General features: G+C 52.5%; 1 protein-coding gene across 1 annotated transcript in view; it reads left to right on the top strand.

The window, feature by feature from the left end:
- Positions 1 to 20,703, top strand: part of ARRB1 (arrestin beta 1) — a 68,746-nt gene that overhangs the window by 37,395 nt on the left and 10,648 nt on the right. The window contains exons 2-7 of the mRNA XM_021704613.1: positions 10,620 to 10,650; positions 12,504 to 12,564; positions 15,648 to 15,692; positions 16,529 to 16,725; positions 18,017 to 18,076; positions 19,184 to 19,251. Of these exons, the coding sequence (XP_021560288.1) occupies positions 10,620 to 10,650; positions 12,504 to 12,564; positions 15,648 to 15,692; positions 16,529 to 16,725; positions 18,017 to 18,076; positions 19,184 to 19,251 (462 nt within the window). The remainder of the gene's footprint in view (positions 1 to 10,619; positions 10,651 to 12,503; positions 12,565 to 15,647; positions 15,693 to 16,528; positions 16,726 to 18,016; positions 18,077 to 19,183; positions 19,252 to 20,703) is intronic.

Below are 20,703 nucleotides of genomic sequence, written 5' to 3'. Positions count from 1 at the left end.
AAGGAAGGAAGGAAGGAAGGAAGGAAGGAAGGAAGGAAGGAAGGAAGATGGATGGAAAGAGGAGAGAAGGGAAAGAGGAGAGAGGAGCAAGCACAGTCCCTCTGAAGATGAGAGCAGTCAGGGAAAGCTTCTCGGATGGGGAAGAAAGGATTGCAGTTGGGAGAACTGATGGAAAGGCTAGTACAGAAAGAAGAAATAGGGCATGTCCCCGGAGATTTCTGAAATGTGAGGGTCTAAACTGGGAAGAGAACATTATAAACTATTGTTTTCCATCTGAGACTGAGAGGAAGACAGACAACTAAAAAAACTTCCCTGTCTCCAGCGAGGGTAACGTAACTATCTCTTCCCACCCCAAGGCCTTCTCAGTTGAGGGACATTTAGGCAAGAGCTCTCCCCTGGGCACTGGAGGGGAGGGGAATCATGATAACATAATCATCGTATTACTAATGATGTTGGCTTCCTTTCGTCAGTTCCCTACTGTGGACCAAGCCTTTACATGTGCCTTCAACCTGTGAGCTAGATACCACCCCCATATTCCAGATGAGGGCAAGTATGCCACAGAGAGGTGCTAAGCCCACCCCAGGACACACAGGATTCAGGCAGGGTCTACTTGCTTGTAGGGTCCACACTGTTTCCACTGCTAGCAGCCTTCTCTTCCTGCCTCTCACCCCGAGAGAAGCCTGGAGAGTATTCAGGTGAGGTCTGTAGGCTCTTTGGGATCCAGCTGCCAGCCTGCTTGTTGAAATTTTTATTAGCCTTTGACTTTCGGATCTCCAGTTTCTTAGGTTACCAGCAAATGGGCCGTGCTTTTTTAAGAAACTCACCCCTTTCTTCAGGGCCACCTGGTGGCTCCCCTCCTTCCTGACTCTGCACCCTATAGAGATCTCCACAAGTATGGATCATGGCCAGAAAAGTGAACATGGGAATGCAGGCAAGAGGGGAAGGAATTGCTGTCTGCCCAGAAGCCAGTGGAAGTCCAGAGGCTGGGAGCTTGCCTTGGTCAGAGCCCCTATCCACCACCCCTCATCCCGCCGCCCTGCCAGATACGCCACCCTCTGGGCACAGGAGTCTTGCCAGGTTTCGAGCTGCGATATGACAAGAGCACCAGGATGCCCTCCTCCCTGTCTGGGACTCTGTGCACGTCGGCGAGTCTCTCTCAGCCTATTTCCTGGCCCCCGCACGAGACTCTTCCCTCCCTTGGGTTGTGATTTCTCCACCTGGGGAATGAAGCAGGCTGCAGTGTGCTCCCTCAGGCTCCCCAAATCTGTGAAATGAGGGTGACATTTCCTGTCTTCCTGCCCCTTCCCCCTCCTGGGCTGTCCTGGGCAGCAGGTGCACTAATGGTGGGTAAACAGGTAGGCAATGTTCTGACACAGGGTGGGCTGTTCAATTTTGCCAGAGCAGACGAGCTTGTACACAAATAACTCTGCTACCAGGGAGCGTGTGATAAGGGCCCTAGAAACCTCTTTGCTGCCATAGCCACCTGCTCTTCATGCCTCCCTGCTCCCTGACGGCTGCTCTCACACCCAGAAAGTGGATCAGAATGTAGGGCAGAAGGAATGCCCCCTTGCGTGGTCCCCACCCTACCCAACTGAGTCAAGATTGCCAGCAGGGCAGAGATAGAGGAAATTTATGGGGTTAGGGGCACCTCTGTGTCCAAAATACAGTCCTGGCCAGTCATTCTCCCTCCCCCAAATGCTCACAGCTCCCTATTGCCTTCTGGTTATGGTCCAAGTTCCTTAGCTGGGCATTCAAGGCCCTTCACACCTAGTCCAGGGCCTGCGCGTGGACGTGCTCCATGACTCTCTGGGCAGTGAGTGGACCCTTCTCTGGCCTGTCCTCCTCCCTGGTGCTCCTCCCAGGCACGCAGGACACACTTCAGCACATCAGGCTGCCTGCCACCCTGTGGACTCAGTCGCCCTCTCCAGACCTTGGCCTGCAGAGCTGCCACCCCTTCATCTCTGACCGCTCCGCAAGGCCTTCCTCACTGCTCCCTCCTCCCTTGAAGCCTTTCCTGACTCGCCAGACGGAACCACACAATCCCACTTAGAAGGTGTTGTTGTGAATGGTTAAAAGTGTGTGATCTCTAGAGCCAGACTGCCTGGGCTCCAGCATCTAGCTCTGCCCCTTACTAGCTGTGTGACCTTGGGAAAACGAGACTCTCTGTCTGTGCCTCAGTTTCCTCATCTCTGAAACGGGGAGGGAGTAGTACCTCCTAATAAGGTCATTGGAGGAACACATGAGTTAATATTTATGACGCACTTAGAGCAGTAAACTGGCACCTGGTTTCTCTCCCGGGTGAGTTTTCTGATGTTGACTGAAGATTGAGTAATATTTGAAGGTCTTCCCACATTCACTGTATTCATAGCATTTTTCTCTACCATGAATTTTCTGATGCTCATAGAGGAATGAATTGTAACCAGTACTCTCCCAATTCACTGCTAGTCAATCCACATTCATGGATAGTCCAGGATGAGGTTCCTGATATTGAGTAAGACATGTTTTGTCTAAATGATTCCCCATAAGTGGCCTATTCATGGGGTTTCTCTCCTGTATAAATTTTCTGATACTGACTTCATGACTTTGGATAAGTTATTTATTGGAGTCTTAGGTTTCTCCTCTGAAAAAAAAAAGGCATATTTAGATGGAATAACATAATATCTTTTTTAAAAAGATTTTATTTATTTATTTGACACAGAGAGAGAGAGCACAAGCGGGGGAGCGGCAGGCAGAGAGGGAGAAGCACGTTCCCTGCTGAGCAGGGAGCCTGATGGGGGGGCTCGATCCCAGGACCCTGGGATCATGATCTGAGCCAAGGGCAGATGCTTAACCAACTGAGCCACCCAGGCACCCCAGAATAACACAATATCTTAATGCGTGTGAAGTGCTTAGCACAGCACCTGACTCCTAGGGAGCGCTTAATGCACGGTGGCCATTGTACATGGGGGGTTCCTCTAACTTGGCTATACCATGGTCGTTTGTCAGCAGGGACCATGAATTGCTCGCCTTAGTGCCCCCAGAGCCTGGCAGTGGCAGGGCCTGTGTGAAGGTGGGTAGGTGAGTGATAAGGGAGAGAGCTTTATCAAAGCTGAGTAGAGGCCTATTTGGGATACATCAGTTGTACTCCTGACTTAGCCTGATGGTGGCTGGGACCCTGCCCCTATGAAGCATTTTTGAGGCTTGATTTTCATTGATCCTGACAGCCAAAGAGAAGGATAGATAGAAGAAGAAATGTCTGGAGTCTGCTAACCCAGAGAAGAGGATCATCGCCAACCCACCATCTTTTTAAACTTCATCCATCCTCACTCTTGACAATTCTCTTAGAGTATTCATTCATTCAACAACATTCAACCTGTAGTTATTTACTGAGCCCCTACTGTGCCCCAGGAACCATGCTATGCCCCAGGGATCGGTAACACAGATAAGATCTGTGCTCTCACTTATGTAAGTGAAGCAGAAAGTAAGTAAACAAACCACTGCAAAGTGTGGGAAATGCTGTGACTCCCCACTGGGTGTGGGACTTGGAGGAGTCAGGGAGGGCTTCCTGGAGAAAGAAATAGCTGAGCAGAAGATAGCACAGCAGTTCTTATAGCTGGCACAGCAGGCCCAGAAGGGATCTGAGCAATCACAGAGATACAGACTCTGCATTGTAAAATCGCAGAATCAGAGACTCTAACATCAAAGGATTCAGAGTAATAGGATCCATATTTCTCTACTAATGAGATTTTTTTTCCAGACTCTTCTTTCACCAAGACCCAAGACATACCTTATCAGGGAAGCCCTGGCATCTTTATAAAATAATTTATGCCTATTGTACAACATAGAAAAATAAGATCTATAAAGAAGTGGGTTGGTGGGTGGAGGGTGTCTCCTTCAACCCCGGTTAATATTTCAGCCATGTTTCTTTTCCTTTCATTTATTTTTTGGGCGTGTGTTTTTAGTATTATTTTTTTAAATTGACATAATTTATATACCATAATAGAATTTTAATGTAAAATATAGTGGTTTTTAATATATTCACATATATATATTTAATATACATATATATTTAATATATAACCATCACCACTGTCTAATACCAGGACATTTTCATCTCCCCAAAGAGAAACCCCATACCCATTAGCAGTCACTCTTCATTTCCCCCTCACCCCAGCCCCTGGCAGCCACTAACCTGTGCTCTGTCTCTCTGTGCTTGCCTATTCCGGACATTTCATGTAAGTGGGATCAAACAGTAGGTGGTCTTTTGTGTCTGGCTTCTTCCATATAACATGTTTTCAAGGGTCATCCATGTGGTAGCAGGAATCAGTATGCCATCTCTTTTTTATAGCTAAATAATATTTCTTTGTATGTAGATACCACATTTAAACAATACATTTGTCAGGGGATGGACATTTGGTTTTCTTTTTCACCCTTTATGACTATTATGAATAATGTGTGCTATGGACATTTATGTACACGTTTTTGTGTGAGCATCTGTTTTCAGTTCTTTGAGGTGTATACCTAAGGATAGAATTGCTGGGTCATATGGTAACCCTATGTTTCACTTTCAGAGGAACTGCCAAACTGTTTTTCAAAGTGATCCCACCTTGTTAACATTCCCACCAACAATGTATGAGGAGGGTTCCAATATCTACACATCCTTGACAACACTTGTTATTATCTTTTTTTGATTGTAGGGTATCCTAGTGTCTGTGAAGTATCTCATTGTGGCTTTGATTTGCATTTCTCCAGTGACTAATGATGTTGAACATCTTTTCATGTGCTTATTGGCCGCTTGTATGTCTTCTTGGAGAAATGTCTATTTGAATCCATTGCCCATTTTTAATTGGGTTATTTGCCTGTTTATTATTGAATTGTAATAGGGTTTTTATGTATCTTGGATACTAAACCCTTATCAGATAAGTGATTTGAGAATATTTTCTCTATTCTGTGGGTTGTCTTTCCACTTTCTTGATAGTGACCTTTGAAGCCAGAAGTTTTAATTTTGGTAAAAAGCAAATTTATCTCTTTTTTTAAGTTGCCCATGCTTTTGGTGTCCTCTCTAAGGTTACCATTGCCTGATCCAAGGCCATGTTGATTTACACATAGGTTTTCTTCTAAGAGTTGTATAGTTATAACTCTTACATATAGTTATAACTCTTACATCCTTGATCCATTTTGAGTTAATTTTTGTATATGGTGTGAGGTAGGGAGTCTAACTTTATTTTTTTGCATGTGGATATCCGGTTGTCTCAGCATCATTTGTTGAGAAAACTGTTTTGTGTTGTTGTTGTTTTTTTCCCCCTCAATGACTTGTCTTGGTTCCTCTGTAAAAAATCAGTTGACCATAAATATATGGTTTATTTCTGGACTTTCAATTCTGTTCCATTGATCTCTGATGACCCAGAGATGGCCTGTGTGAAGGTGGGTAGGTGAGTGATAAGGGAGAGAGCTTTATCAAAGCTGAGTAGAGTGCGTCTATCTTTATGTCAGCATCACACAGTCTTAATTACTGTAGCTTTGTGGTAAGTTTTGAATTTGGGGGTGCAAATCCTCCAACTTTATATTTTTTCAAGGTTGTTTTGGCTCTTCTGGGCCTTTGCATTTCCATATGAATTTTAGGACCAGCCTATTCACTTTCTTTCTTTCTTTTCTTTTCTTTCTTTCTTTCTTTTCCTTTTTTTAAGATTTTATTTATTTGAGAGAGAGAGAGCACAGGCAGGGGGAGGGGCAGAGAGAGAGAGAGGGAAAAGCAGACTCCCCACTCAGCAGGGAGCCCACCTGCCCACGTGGGGCTTGATCCCAGGATCCCAAGACCATGACCCGAGCCCAAGGTGGATGCTTAACCGACTGAGCCACCCAGGTGCCCCCAGCCTGTTCATTTCTAAAAAAAAAAAAAAAAAAAAAAAAAGCCAGCTGGGATTTTGATAGGGATTGCACTAAATCTATAGATCAATTTGGGAAGTATTGCCATGTTAATATTAAGTCTTCTCATTCTTTCTTTTGGTACTTATTGAGTATAAAGTTGAGCTCATGCCAAATACATTGTTTTGAATCCTGATTTCTTCTGCTCAGTATTCTATCACAGGCATTTCCTTGTGTTATAAAAATGCAAGAGTAATTTCAGTGCTATGTAATATTCCATTGTTTGGCTATACCACACAGAATCATAAACTTTTGGTTTTTGGCTAATCTGTCATGGGTCCCTCATGGTGCAGGCACAAATGGACACTGGGAGGCTAGGTGGCTCACAGAAGGGCAGCAGATTATTAAAGGCATCCCCTGCTGCAGGTGGGGAATGGGACTCACTGGAAAAGACAATGTTCTCGTTACTGGAGAGCTGACCTGCCTGCCCACCTGGGAGCACCACCCTGATGGAATCAAATCAGGAAACACAATTCAATTGACTGCACAGACATTGATAGAACGTGTCATTTTAGGCATGTTTCTCTAGAACAGTGGATTAAAAAAATTTAAAAATTTGCAACATGAAATTCACTTAACCTTGTAACTCAGTTATCCTAAAATGAAGGTTTCACTAAATAACACTTTTTGTATCAGCCAGGAGAAGCTGGTTTGCTGCAGTAACAAGCAACCCCCAAATCTTAGTGGTGTAAGAGCTTTCTTTTTCTGTCATGCTACACATCTATCATGTAATAGGAGAGCCCTGGCACTTAGTTTACGGAAGTCTTCTCCCTCCAGATGGTTTCTGGTTTCAGTGGCAGAGGAAGGAGGGTGGGGTAGATAGAAGAATGGCACCCCGAAGATGTGTACATACTAACGCTTGGAACCTTTGCGCATGTTATATTACATGGCAAAGGGGAATTACAGTTGCAGATGGAATTAAGGTTGCTAATCAGCTGACCTTAAGTTAGGGGGCCGAATGTATTCATAAAGGTCTGTAAAAATAGAAGAGGGGGGCAGAAGGCCAGAATGATGCAGTGTAATAAGAATTTAACCTGCTGTGGTTGGCCTTGAAGATGGAGGAGGGGGCCCTGAGACAAATGTGGGTGGCCTCTAGAAGCTGGGAAGGGTGAGGAAACAGATTCACCCTGAAGCCTCCGGAAAAGAATGTAGCCCAGCCAACATCTTGATTTTGAGCCAGTGGGGGTACATTTTGAACTTCTGACCTACAAAACCATAAGATAAGTTTCTGTTGTTTTAAGCCACTTAGTTTGTGGTCATCTGTTACAGGCTCTGTAGGACATGAAAACGTGCACTAGCCCTTATATGCTTCTGCCCGGAAGTGACATGTGACACTTCTATCTCACTGGCCATATCTCACATGCCACGTGGGCATGCCTAACTTCATAGGACTGGAGAAATTTGCTCAGCCTTAGAGGGAAATGGAATATTAGTGAATATAGTAATATCTGCTATACCCCTGCTATCTGTAAGTCACGCTGATGTCTTCTAGTCCATTAAAACAAAACAAGGAAGTGCCGGTGGCAACCCTTTTAAGTCGATTTCATGATCGACTAATGGGCTGCGACCCCCGATTAGTAAAACACTGCTCTGTAGACCCTCCTCCACCCAAGCCTCATGGAACACATGACACACCCTCGGCTTAGCTGATTGGTCCAGGCTGGGGGCACCTGACCAAAGCTGATCAATCAAATTCCTCTCCTGGGAATTTGGAATTGGGCCGTTCAGCCAGTTAACAGTGCGAAGCTGAGTGAGAGGCAGAGTAGAAACAGGGTCGGGGTGAGAGCCACATGCAAGCGAAAATGACGGAGGGGCAGAAAAGCCCTGAGTAAGCAGAGAAAGTCGGTCCCCAGAGACAATGGAGTGGCCACATGGAGAGCAGCACAGTCCCGGGAACATGCAGCCCCAGGGGGAGAGGTGGAGAGAGAGCAACCGCCTGAGAGGCTGATGGCTTTCCTGGTCCTGGCTCCAGCACTCCTGCGTCCTGCCTGCACGTCCTTCCCTTGAGAGTTTGGTCTCCTTATTGTCCCTCCTCCTTTTCTCGAGCCACCCTCGCTGGGTTTCTGTTCCTTGTCTCCAGTGAGCTTTAGTCAGCTAGAACACCCCCAGTGTTTCTCTTACCGGGCTCAGCTTTGACTCTGAGAATCAGGCTGGTGGGGCACAGATGGGTCGTGGTTGGGGGGGGGGGGTGGCTTTTTCCTGACAGTGATGGGGTCTGGAAGCCAGTGGGGTTGTTTCAGGGAGGGCTTGGCTGTGCAACAGAGCGGATAGAACCTGGGCTCTGGAGACACACAGCCAGAGTTCACCTCCCAGAGCCTCAGTTTCCTCATCTCTGAAATGGGATTGTTGAAGGATGAGCAGTGTTCTGGGAAAAATACTGAGAGGCAGGACTGGGGCAGAACATGTGCTCGGGGCATGGGAAGCCGCTGTTGTTGTTTGAGGAAGCCATCAGGGTCCCGGCTTCCTGAGGAGGTGGCCCCAGGGGCTGATTGAGTTAGCACAGGACATTCCCAACCACTGGCCATGTTTCCTGCCCTTGTTGCCCTCACTCTCCTTCTCGCCTCTTACTCACTTTTTCATCCTTTTGCCCTCCCCTCCCCTCTCCAGACTCATTTCCCCTCTTTTCTGCTTTTCCCCTGAAGCTGATTAAAAAAAAAAACACTTGCTTTAGGAAAGCAGCAGAGTTGGATATAAAGTACCCAGCCTCTGGAGGCAGACAGAATTGGGTCTGAATCCTGACTTAGCCTCTTGGCTTGCTCTGTGTCCCTGGACAAATTGCTGTATCTCTCTGACCTTCAAGTTCATTATATGTAAAATGGGAGTTATAATGCCCATTTCACAGTGTGTTATGAGAAAGAACTAATTAGGCAGTCAACAAATGCTAGTTCTGTCTGTCTTACTGCCCTTCCTCCGTCCCTCCCTCCCTTTTTGACTGTCACTGCCCCCAGCCTGGCCCCCAGCCCCCTCCTGTGGTGCGGATGCCCCTCCCTCCTCTCCAGGATCACCTGAGTGGCTTTCCCTGACTCACTTATAACTCAGGCGTTTCTGGTCTCTCCTTTCTCTCAGGCCCCGGGCTCCTGAGCGGTGGACTGAGGTTTCTGGAAGCAGTTGGGGGTCCCTGTGACTTCTCTGGTCTCCTGGTCTCCTGCGCAGGTCCAGCCCTAGCTTGGGAGCTGCTGGTTCAAACTGTGTGATCTGTATTTTTTCTCACTTTAGCGATTATTACACCCCAGCTGACTATGGCATTTTCACACTCCAAATACTGATAAATATTTATGAGGAGGAGGAAAGCCCAGAACTAGGGGAGGTGGGGGAGAGAAGTGCCAGGGCCTTCTTTGCAAGCCAAGCTCAGCCCTCTCAGTGGTCCCTTGGGCCCCAGAAGTTGGGGTGGGGGTGGGGTGGGGGCTGAGGAGACAGTGCAGAGCCACCCCCATGCCCCTTCTGGGAAGAGCGACTGTCCCCGTGGCACTCTGGGCTTCACCGCACTTGCCCTGGTGGCCTGCTGCACCTCCTGCTCCTGGGGGCCTGCTCCATGCTCGGGGTTTTTGGATTGTTTGTTTGTTTCATCTCTCATTCCATCTGTTATGCTCACACCTGCAGGGCAGCGTCCCTCTCCCCTCCTCTCCCTCCCTCCCTCCTTCCTCCAGTACCTTCTCTAGGCTCTGCCTCTTTCCTTTCTCTTCTCCCAGCATTACTCTGAGCAATTCCGGGGCTAGATGATGAGGCTAGGTGAGGGGGTCTCAGGCTCCCAGACCCAGCTCTAAAAGGCCCAGTGAGCACTTGGCAGGAGTTGGGGGCCGCGTGTCTGCCTGACTCGGCGTCCAGTGCTCTGCTGTGTGGCCATGGGCACGTCCCCTGTCTTTCTTGGGCCTCAGTCTCTCAGTTGATTCCTTCACTAATTCATTCATGCACCCACTCAACTAATATTTGTCGAGCGCTTGCTACGTGCCACGCATTAACGCAGATTTATTAAACACCTACTAGGGACGCCATTCTAGGGACTCAGGGCACATTAGTGGAGAAGAAAGACCAGACTCTCTGGCTCGTGGAGCTGCCATGTTAGCAGAGCAGACAGGCATAAATTAGCAAGTCGCTTGTGTAGTAGGTTAGCAAGTGCTGAGTGCTGTGGGAAAGTAAATAGAGCCAGAAGAGGAGAGGGAGTGGGGGGTGAGGCCACAGTGAAGCCCCATCATGGAAGGCATGGGGCTGGGCCAGCAGCTCTGTGGTGGGGAGCATCTAGGGGCAAGTACTGCTCCATTGAAGGCCCTGAGGCAGGACCCACCCTGGTGTGTTGGAAGAACAGCTGTGACTGGAGGGGTGAGGGAGAGCGGGCGGTGATGCCCAGGGGTAAAGGGGAGGCAGGGCCAACCACACACACAGGGCTTTTTTTCTGCGTGAGCTGCGAGGACTTTGAGCAAATGAGCGGCAGAGGCTGACACATCTTTAGAGACTCCCTCAGCCTGCTGTGTGAAGGGGAGGCTGAGGGGGCCATGGCAGATCCCACAAGAGCTATAATGGCAAGAATGGAGGCTTGGGTGGGGTAGCGCCGGAGATGGTAAGATCTGATGATGCCAGACGCTATTCTGGCTGTCAAGGCTTGGGCGGTGCCTGAAAATCACTCCAGGCGCTTCTCCTCTGTCCTGCCGAGGGACGGCCTGCGGGGGCCTTGCCCCTGGCGGGATGCACTAATCCTGGCTTCCTCTTTCTGTCCATAGGGTGTTCAAGAAGGCAAGCCCGAATGGAAAGGTGAGTCTGTAACAACCACACCCCAGCTCGTCCCTGGCCCCAAACTCTTGTCCTCTCTTGGGCGTTTCTATTGCCCATGCAGCACTCCCTGCACACCCCCATCTGTCCTTAGGAGCTGTCCACCACAGGGGGAGGGACCGCTCAGGAAACTTTCTGTCTGAGGGGGGGGCGGTACAACTCCCCGGGACTTGAGGGAGCCACTGCTCCAGGTTGAGACCCAGCCTTTCTCAGAGGGACTTCAGTACGAGTGTGATAATTAGACTGCCAAGGGCCTCGGGGGCACTGAGTCCCCTGGCGTGAGAGGCCCCTAGAGCCTCTCTGCTGAACCCTGGCATCACCTAGTTATCTGGAGCAGCTCCCAGGGCCTGTCTTGCTTTCTCTCTTTCCACAGGCCCCAGGCTCCATCCTGCTTTCCTTTCAGTTCAACAAATAGATATTACTGACATCATTCCTTCTCGGGTCCAGGCCAAAGTGGGGGGGACTGGGACAGGGCATACCAAGACAAATGAGGCACAGCCCATGCCACTCACAGCCAGATGGGGGAGGCAGACACAGAAACCCATCACTTCAACGTGAAGCGGCAGGGGTGAGATCAAGGGATGCCCAGGGGCTGAAGGGACCCAGCCTGGGCAGTCGGGAACGGCTTCTCTCTAAAAGGGATGAGTATCCAGGCGAGGCAGGGTGAAGAAGGGCATTCTAGGCATGAACACAACTCACAGGGAGTGTGGGAGCATCCACAGCAGTTGAACCAGAGTGCCAAGAGGGAGGCAGGGGGAGCGGGAGCTGAGGTGAGGCAGGTTGCAGGGTGTAGGAGCTTGGACTCGCGGCCTGGGCGGGCAAATAGCACCATGTTGCCCCCACGTCTCTCATCTGTGCCCGCAGCAGACCTCGCCAATCACTGTTCACCCTTTCCTGCTGAGCCAGGATTCCATCTTAGATGCCTTCTCCACCCAGAGCCCCAGGCAGCCCCCGATCTATCAGAGTTGGCATTTGGAATGAAACCCATTTGTCATCATACCTCTGGGCTCAGGAACCATTAGAGGGTTTTCAGATGGGAGTAGTAGCGTTAGATTTGCATTTTAGGATAACCAGTCTGGCTAAGGAGGGGAGAAAGGCCTCCAGTCCAGAGCATGTGAGGCTGCCGGCAGCAGGCCACAGAGGGGGCTGGTGTGTCTGGTGCGTCGTCCAGGCAACCGAGGCTGTGGGGAGGAGGAGGGCTGGACTGAGAGAGATGATGGAGGGAGGGGGCCCAGCGGGATGCAGGGACTGTGCAGGAACAGGAAGTGTCTTGGATGACACTGTGGATTCTAGAATCTCCCACTTGGGAGGTTCTTCCCTGCAGGCTGGCTACCTAGCAGGACACTGGCTCCCTGTTCCTCCTTTGCCTCGGAAAACCAGTCCTAGCATGAGTGGACCCCGGCCAGACTGCAGTGAGGAGCACAGAGCTCAGGCTTGGGCGCCTTCGGCCCCGCCCCGGGTTGCCCTTGCTGTCTCAGAGATGCGCCCAGCGCTCCCGGCAGCAGACTTCTTTGCTGCTGCCGGTCTACTCTCAGTGGCGCTTGCTGTGAAGATCTCAGGCCTCAGTGTCCTCATCTGTAAAATGGGAACAGTAACAAGTGCTTCAGAGGGGTTTAGGCTAAATAGGTGCTTTCAGAATCGTACAAGGGTTTGTTTGTATCAGCGTTGGAGCTCAGGTCCAAGTCCAGTTCAGACTTTGATGTGGGTCTGGGTTGGGGTTTAGCAGCTGCAGCGGCAGTTCCCAGGGTTTCCTCCAGAGCAAGGGCCAGTGGCTTTTCAGGGATGTGTCCTCCAGGCCCACAGCTGCTAACACTGCCTGTGCCTCTCCTCCCCAGCTCACGGTCTATCTGGGAAAGCGGGACTTTGTGGACCACATCGACCTCGTGGACCCTGTGGGTGAGTCCCTGTAGGCTACGGGGTAAGGTGGGGAGAGGTGGGGCTGACCTGGCCCCTCCTAGAGAAGGGAATGTTAAAGCCACACGGGAATAGCCCCCAGGTCTCCAGAGGGGCCTGGTGCCAAGAACAGGGTGTGTGTGGCTTCCTGTGACAGTCGGCAGACATCTACCACGGTTACTGAGCAGCTCCTCGGCTCTCAGTGAGGACCACGTGAGGGGAAAGTGGGGGGGATTGAGGGGAGAAGCTGGGAAGGAGGAGGGTGAGCAGCCACCAGAGTGAGGCTTATTACGTATCAGACACTGGGGTAGCTCCGTTATGATCCCTGCTTTCCGCTGAGGAGAATGAGGCGCAGAGAGGTTAAGTGACTTTCTCCAGGTCACAGAGCCAGTGGGTTGAGGAGCCTGGATTCAAACCCCGGGCAGCCTGGCTCCACAGAACCTTTGTTCTGCTGCATCCTGATGAAAAGGTGGGAGGTGGGAAGAAAACCTTGGGGCTTATGAATGGGGTCTGTCCTCACCCACATGGGGTTCTCAGCAGAGGCAGGATTGCGGCTAAAGTCACCTTTCAAAGTCTTACTCTAGCTGAAGGTTTCTCAGCCTCGGCACTCTTGACATTTTGGGCTAGATAATTCTTTGTTGGTGGGGCTGTCCTGTGTATTGTATGTTGGGTAGCAGTATCCCTGGCCTCTATCCGTTAGACCTTAGGACTACCCCCCCATCCCAGCAGGATGATCAACAATGTTTTTGGACATTGCCAGATTTCCCCTGGAAGGCACAGTCACCCCTGGTTAGGATTCTAAGAACCATAGCTCTCGTTAGAAGAGCCTGACCTCACTGCCTCTTCCCACAGCTGTTGGAGGGAGGGAGGCCCAGAATTATCCCTGTTTCACATATGGGGACAGTGAGGCCCAGAGAGGCTAAATGATTTCAGAGGGACAAGAACAAACCAAAGTGAGGCCAAAGGAGGTGACCGATTGGGAGGATGGACACTGGAAAATGCCTGAGGCCAAGTCCAGGTGAAGAAACCAGATGTGTCGCATGGGGAACATTCACAGAGAATGTGGCCTCTGTTACGTATCCCTGGGAGTTGTCCCGGGGCCAGAGGGCGGAAGGGAGCATGCAGCTCCAGAGCTGAGGTGGGAGGAGAGAGAGCATAGCCAGCAGGTTTTGGTTTGCTGGGAGGAAGACCTTTATGACAGTGGGGGCAGCAGAACTGGGAAGTCCCTGGGGCCCCTCTGCTGAGGGGGTGTGCGCAGGGCTGTGGCCTGCAGAGAGGTCAGCTCCCCATTAGGCCCTCCCTTCCTGGCCTGGAGTAGGACGACCCTGCCTTTCCTCCCCTGTGCTGTCTGGGAACACTGGCTCAGTGTCCCCTCTGCCATCTGCATCTCCTCCCTGAGCTGGCCTCTTGGAGGCAGTGAGCAAGCATCCCAGGGTTTGGCTGGCCTGCTACAAGGCACAGTTTCCAGCAGACTGTCTGGGGCCAGGGCTGGCCCTACCCATTGGCCTATTAAGGACCGAAGTGGGGGTGGCACCGAGGCTGGGCGCAGGGCAGGAACAGGAGGGAACCGGCTCCCCCAGGGCACACACCCTGGGACTGTTCAGTCAGTGTTCATGGAGCCCCTACTTTGAGCCAGGCCCTGTGCTGGGCCCTGGGGATCTCGGAGAGCTCTGGGGCACTGTCCAGAGTTGATCAAATGACCCACAGAGAGAAATACCTTCCCCATCGCGACATTGAGCTGATTATGAATTCCCAATGCATAACTATCCCCCATGGTTCCCTGTTAGGCTCCAGGGCAAGTCCGAGCCCCCAGCCTTGCAGACAGGACACTGCAGGTCAGGCCTGGCCCTGCTTCCTCCACCACCCCCAGCATGTGCTCTCCCAAGCCTCAGAGCCACACCCTTCCCCCTGTCCACTTTGTGCTGCCCCGTGGTCATCCAACTGGTGACCCTTACATGCCCTTTAAGACCTGACTCCTGCTTCCATCCCCTAGGAAGCCTTTCCTGACACCCCTAGTTGGGGGGGTGCCCTCTCCCCGGATTTTGAACAGAGCCCCTGGTGCTCAGGCGCAGAGGAAACACCCACAGCAGAAGGAGGGAAGATGGGCAGGTTTGGGGATGGGCTGGACATTCCCCTGACCAGGTATCCCTTGGGCCTGCCTGGGACTGGATAGGACCAGGAGCCTTTCGACACTCCCTTCTAGATGTGGCCCCTGAGATTCCCTGAGAGCTTGCTGTGCAGGCAGCATGGGGGGAGGGTGGCAGTGGGCGAGAGTTGGGGAGCGACAATTTTGCTTGTTCCTTGGGTGTGGCTGGGTGAAGTTTGGCCAGAGGTGACTGGGGATGTCAGGCAAGGAGGTGACCCCTGAGCCTGTGTTTCTGGCCTTCTGGGGTCCTGTGGGGAGAAAAATGTCCTTTGCGTCCAGCTGGTCTCTGCACTGCCGCGGCCAGGCCTGGGGACATTCTCTGTGGGATCACAGGAACCGGGCACCGTCTCAGCTTTAAACATATTAACTCAGTCTTCACAGGAGCCCTGGGAGGTCGGTTCTATGGGATCGCAACTCCTGATGGCAAATCCCAAATCCAAGAACCTCTAGAAGTCTAAACTTGCTCATAAGTTTGATGTGGGATTCATTCAATGGCAAAACCTGACTTCAACTGATAGGAAGCTCTTGGTGAAAATATTCATGTTTCCCTGCAGCGGTGTTAATGGGTTTGATCCCAGATCCTGCAGAGGGTGTGACGGAATATATGGAGGATGCACCACATGGCCTTTCCACAATTCAGAACCTCTAAATTTTAAAGTACACCTGATCGTAGGGGTTTCGGACCCATATTGTCGTTCTTATGAACAGGGAAGAAACAGAGAAGTAACGTGCCCCAAGTCACCAGCTGGGCCCGTAAAGCCAGCCTCCGGGTAGGGGGTGGGGCATGGCAGTGCCCTCCGCTGGGTGCTGGCCTCCCCATTTCTCTCATGAGGCTTTTCAACAGCCAGATGGTTAGGTTTGGATTTGGCTTGGTGTTTGGGGCTCAGGAATTTGAGAGGTCAAGCTGGGAGGGTCTGCTTACTCTCTGTCCTTCTTCCAGATGGTGTGGTCCTGGTGGATCCTGAGTATCTCAAGGAGAGGAGAGGTGAGGTGGTGGTCCCCACCTCTGGCCTGTGAAGGGGCCTCCTATTCCCCACCAAACTCTAGCCCAAGGCCTCCCTGAGGCTCAGGCAGAACATCAACTAATTCTACGGCCTTTCTCTGCCCAGCCCCACTGGCTCTTCCCTTTGCAGCCCCAATGAACATCAGAGCAGGTGCCCTGGCCTCTTCCGGCCTGGGTAGCCCACCCATGCCCATTTTAGGGGAACCTTGTCAGTGCCCCGGGCACTCTCACATCAATATAAATGACTTTTGCAAGGCCGGGGATGCCCATTAGGGCAGGGATTAGGGTCTCATTACAGAAGAGAAAACTGAATCCCAGGGAGGTGAAGGAATTGTCCAGGATCCACAGGGAGACACGGGGTGGGGGTTGGGCTAGGACAAGACCCCATGCCTTCCAGACCCCATTCAGCACTTATGTCCCCCTCCCTCTGCTCTCTCCAGCCACATCCCTTTCCCAGTCCCACCCCCATTCCCCTCCAATCCTGTAAGCCTACCCCAGCCCTCACCAACCCTGTCAGACGTCTCCTGTGCTCCTGCACAGTCCACTGGCCAGAGCCGGGGCGGGGGGGGGGTCAGGGTGGGGAAGGACAGAACTCACCCAGCCGTCAGCTCCCATCTCCCCCACCCCGAGGCCAGGCCTGAGTGGCTCTCCCAGGGACCCAGTCCCCCCATCCCCAGGGCAGCACAGTCCTCCCTGCAGCAGCTTTGGGACAGACCTGGGAGCTCCAGTTGAGCTAATCCCAGGGCTCAGCTGGTGCTCTGGGGGGGGCTTGTTCGCTGCCCTCCTGGGCCCATCCTCAGCGCCCCCTGTTCCCACAGTCTATGTGACACTGACCTGCGCCTTCCGCTATGGCCGGGAGGACCTGGACGTCCTGGGCCTGACCTTCCGCAAGGACCTGTTTGTGGCCAACGTGCAGTCCTTCCCGCCGGCCCCTGAGGACAAGAAGGCCCTGACGCGGCTGCAGGAGCGCCTCATCAAGAAGCTGGGCGAGCACGCCTATCCTTTCACCTTTGAGGTTAGGGACGGCCGGCCGCGCCCGCCGTGGGAAGCCCTGTGGGCAGGCACATGGGGGCAGCACTCAGTTTCTCAGTGTACCCTGGGACCTGGGGCACGGTCACTGATCCTGCCTGGTCAGTGTCTCTTCTCCGGCCACTGCAGGGTTGCACCTCACCTCTGAGCTCCTCCTTGGACGCTCCGGAGTCCAGCTCATCGGTGGGAGAGAGCAGGCTGGGGAGAGGCTGCAGAGAAAGAAGGAGCCCTGTCTTGCCCCGGAGTCCTTACGGGACTGTCTCCTCCCTCAGACCAGCTGCCCACAGGCCTGGCTTCTCCAGCCCGGCTCCAGCCCACCTCATAAACAAGGGGTGGCACGTAGTGATTTCCCTGCTCTGCCACTTTCCCAAATGGAAAGGCTCCCAGATGCTGGATTTTAAAATTTCCTGTTTCTCAGACTCTGATTCTGTAATTCAGTGAAATCCGCTGGCTTTCTGGGAAGCTAGAGAAAGAGAGAGGATAGAGTCATCCTGTCCAGAGTAGATGTATCGCTTTCCTATGACTACTCTAACAAGCCACTGCCAACCTGGTGGGAATGAAACAGGAGCGTGAAAACACACATGGATGATCTTACAGTTTCAGAGGTTAGAAATCAAACACAGGTCGCACTGGGCTAAAATCAAGACGTCCGCAGGACTGTATTTGTTCTGGAGGCTCTAGGCCCTGCCCTTTCCAGCTTCTAGAGACCACTCCTGTTCCTTGGCTGGTCGCCTACCCCTCTATCTTCCAAGTCCACAGCGGCCAGCCAGTCTCTCTCCCAGCCCACCACTCTGACGCGGACTCTTCTGCTTCTTGCTTTCCCTGCTAAGGTCCCTTGTGGTTACGTCGGGCACACCCGGATAATCCCAGATACTCTCCCCATCTCAAGATCCTTGACTTAATCACACCTCTAAAGTCCCCTTTGCCATGTAAGCTAACAGGCACAGGTTCTGGGGATTCGGATGTGGGCATCTTTTGGCGGGGGGGGGCCTCTTGTTCTGTCTACCACAAGCCAGGCACAACCCTTTAGACAAAGAAAAGCACTGACATCCTTGGCTTTGCTGGAGGGGCTTCTGGCCCAATGTGGGGCATCCTTGGCGTGGTCTGATGGGGGAGACATGGTCTGTCCTCTGGAGCCCCAGGTCTGATAGAAGAGACATGGCCTGTTGCTAAGGGGCCCCTGGTCTGAAGAACGTGTGTGGGGGTGGTGGGTGGGCAATATGGGGAGGTCAGGGATCAATGTGACAGGAGACCTATTCTGTCTGTACTCTTAACAGATCCCTCCGAACCTCCCGTGCTCTGTGACATTGCAGCCGGGGCCTGAAGACACAGGGAAGGTGGGTCACCTCTCTGGGAGCATCTCTCTGGGTATAGGACATTTGTATCCCTAGGGCCCTGGCTTTCTCTCTGAGAGCTGCCGGAACCCTCTGTGTGGAAGCCTCCTTGTGTCTAGGCCACTTCAATACCGCCCCAGATAAGCAGTCTCTTTTCTTTCTTTCTTTCTTTTTTTTTTTTTAAAGATTTTATTTATTTATTAGAGAGCGCATGCACGAGAGAGAGTGTGAGAGAGAACAAAAGCAGAGGGAGAGGGAGAAGCAGACTCCCTGCTGAGCAGGGAGCCCGACACACGGGGCTCGACACACGGGGCTCAATCCCAGGACCCTGGGATCATAGCCTAAGCTGAAAGCAGATGCTCAACCAACTGAGCCACCCAGGCGCCCCAAGCAGTCTCTGTTCATACAGGGCAGCCCAGAGGGTGTCATCCTCACCGCCCCCCTCCAGCATTCACTTATGTGCAGTCTCTCCTGGGCTGCTTGTTGGCTGCAGCGAAACCAAAATGTTCTCTGGACTACTACCTGGCCTCACAGCCTTGCATGGGGGTGCACTCATTGTGGTTTCACAAGTGAGGAAACTGAGGTTCTGAGAAAAGTGACACCCCTAGTGTCACAGCCCCCAGATCTGAGCCCCCGTTTCCTCATCTGCAAAATGGGGACAATAGGATGAGCCGCCTCGTGTGGTTGAGAGGGTGGACTGAGACACTGAAGCACTGTAGGGTCTACACACAGTACGTGCCCCCCAAACAGGGTTGCGGAGGCATCCGTTGTTATTTCCGTGTGGCTGCCTCCATGAGGACAGCCGGCCAGACCAGGCAGGGGTCCAGAGGGTGGAGCCCAGTTCAGGCAGTTCAGCCCATCCAGCGTTGGGGGAGCTGGGAGAGCTCTGTGGGAAGGTCAGGTTGGGGAGGCAGCCACCCCCAGAGGCAGCACAGCACTGGGGCTGAGCACTGGGTCCTGAGTCAGGTGGGGGGTGGGGGCGAGGGGCGGGTTTGGGAGTTTGGTGTTCCTATCCAGCGTCCTCGTTTGTAAAATGAGAGGGTGGGATGGCTGTGCTGTGGGGACCCCGCCCTCTCCAGGACCCTGTGGTCAGCAGCCCCTTCCCCTCAGGCCTGTGGTGTGGACTATGAAGTCAAAGCCTTCTGTGCCGAGAACCTGGAGGAGAAGATCCACAAGCGGTGAGGAGGGCGCAGCTTCCGCTGGGTGTGTGGGCTGCCTGCCGGCCGAGGGAGGGAGACAGGGCCAGCGAAGTCTGAAGAAGAGATAAGTAACAATACCTGGAAGTGTGCGAGGAGGGGCCGCACATTCCAGCCTCAGGAACTCCAAGAAGGGCACTCTGGAAGGCTGGCCAGTCATGGAGGGGTTTTGGAGGGTTTCCTGGGGCAGGTGGCTCAATGGCCCCGGCTCGGGCCTCAGCGTTTCTCCCTTTACGTGGCCGTACCTGCCTCCTCCATCTCCCTGCCTCTAGGCTTGCCCCGCCAGACTGCATGTCGTTTTATTTTGGAAAGAAACAAAATTCAGATCGTTTTTAACAGTGAGCAAGATTTTTCCCAGCCATCCTGGACTCCCCACCTCCCCTTTCTCCTCCTGGGAGGCCATTAGCAGCAGGTGGTGGTTGGGGCTGGCTGGAGGCAGGAGTGGTGATGGGATCAGTGGAAGCTTCTCAGCAAGGGAGGGAAGTGGAGTCAGCGAAGCCCCCCCTCCCTGGGGAGAGACAGGGGGAGGGTCAGCCCACATGTCCAAGAAGGTTTCGTTCTCCTGGAGAGGCAGAGAGCCCTGGGCAGACAGGCCAGGTTAGCAGCCAGAAACAGCTGGCCCTGACTTCTGAGATGGACTGCCCAGCCCTGCTCTCACGCCTGCTCCTCCTCAAGGCAAGCCCTGCCCTTCCCCCTGGCGAGGCTGGCCTCAGCGCCCCCAGCTCTGATGCACCCTGCGTCCCCAGGCCGCAATCCTCCCGGAGGCTGGCTGAGGGAGGGCGCTGCAACTTCTTAGGGAGTGAGCTGAGTTTGCCACCTGGTGGCTGACGCGTGTATTGCGGGCATCTCCATCTCCAGCAGGGCCAACTCTAGGGTGTGGGGAGATAGGACCCTCCCTTGCTTTTCTGTCTTCCTTTTCTTCTTAAGACCTGAGACCAGGGGAAAGAAGGGTGGGGGGGTTGGGGGCTTTTGAAGGAGGCCTGACCAAAGCAAGGAAGAGAAACAACACTGAGGGCCACCGCCTTCACCCCACCCCAGTGGAACATTTTAAGTCTACACCAAAGTTACTACTAATAATGATACAGCAACTATCATTTATCAAGGCCCTATTAAGGAACAGACACTGTTCAGAGTGATGAACATGTACGAGCTAATTTAATCCTCTTAGCAACCCTGGGAGGGAGGTGTTACTATTGTTACCGTTTTACAGATGAGGAGACTGAGACCCAGAGGTGAATTTACTCAAGGGCATATAGTTAGTAAGGGGAGAACTGAGGCCTTAAGCCTGGCTGTCCGGTTCCAGGGAGTGGAACAGGGATGCCGGGACACCCAGCATGCCACAGACACTGCCTTGCCGGGTCCCATCCTCTCCCAATCTTGTGTCCTCGTTTCCTCCCTGAGCCCCTGTCACCTTCATTGAGCCCCATCTCATCT

The sequence above is a fragment of the Neomonachus schauinslandi genome, chromosome 11, assembly GCF_002201575.2.
Source record: "Neomonachus schauinslandi chromosome 11, ASM220157v2, whole genome shotgun sequence".
Classification (NCBI taxonomy): Eukaryota; Metazoa; Chordata; class Mammalia; order Carnivora; family Phocidae; genus Neomonachus; species Neomonachus schauinslandi.
This window is presented reverse-complemented; position numbering and strand designations above follow the sequence as displayed.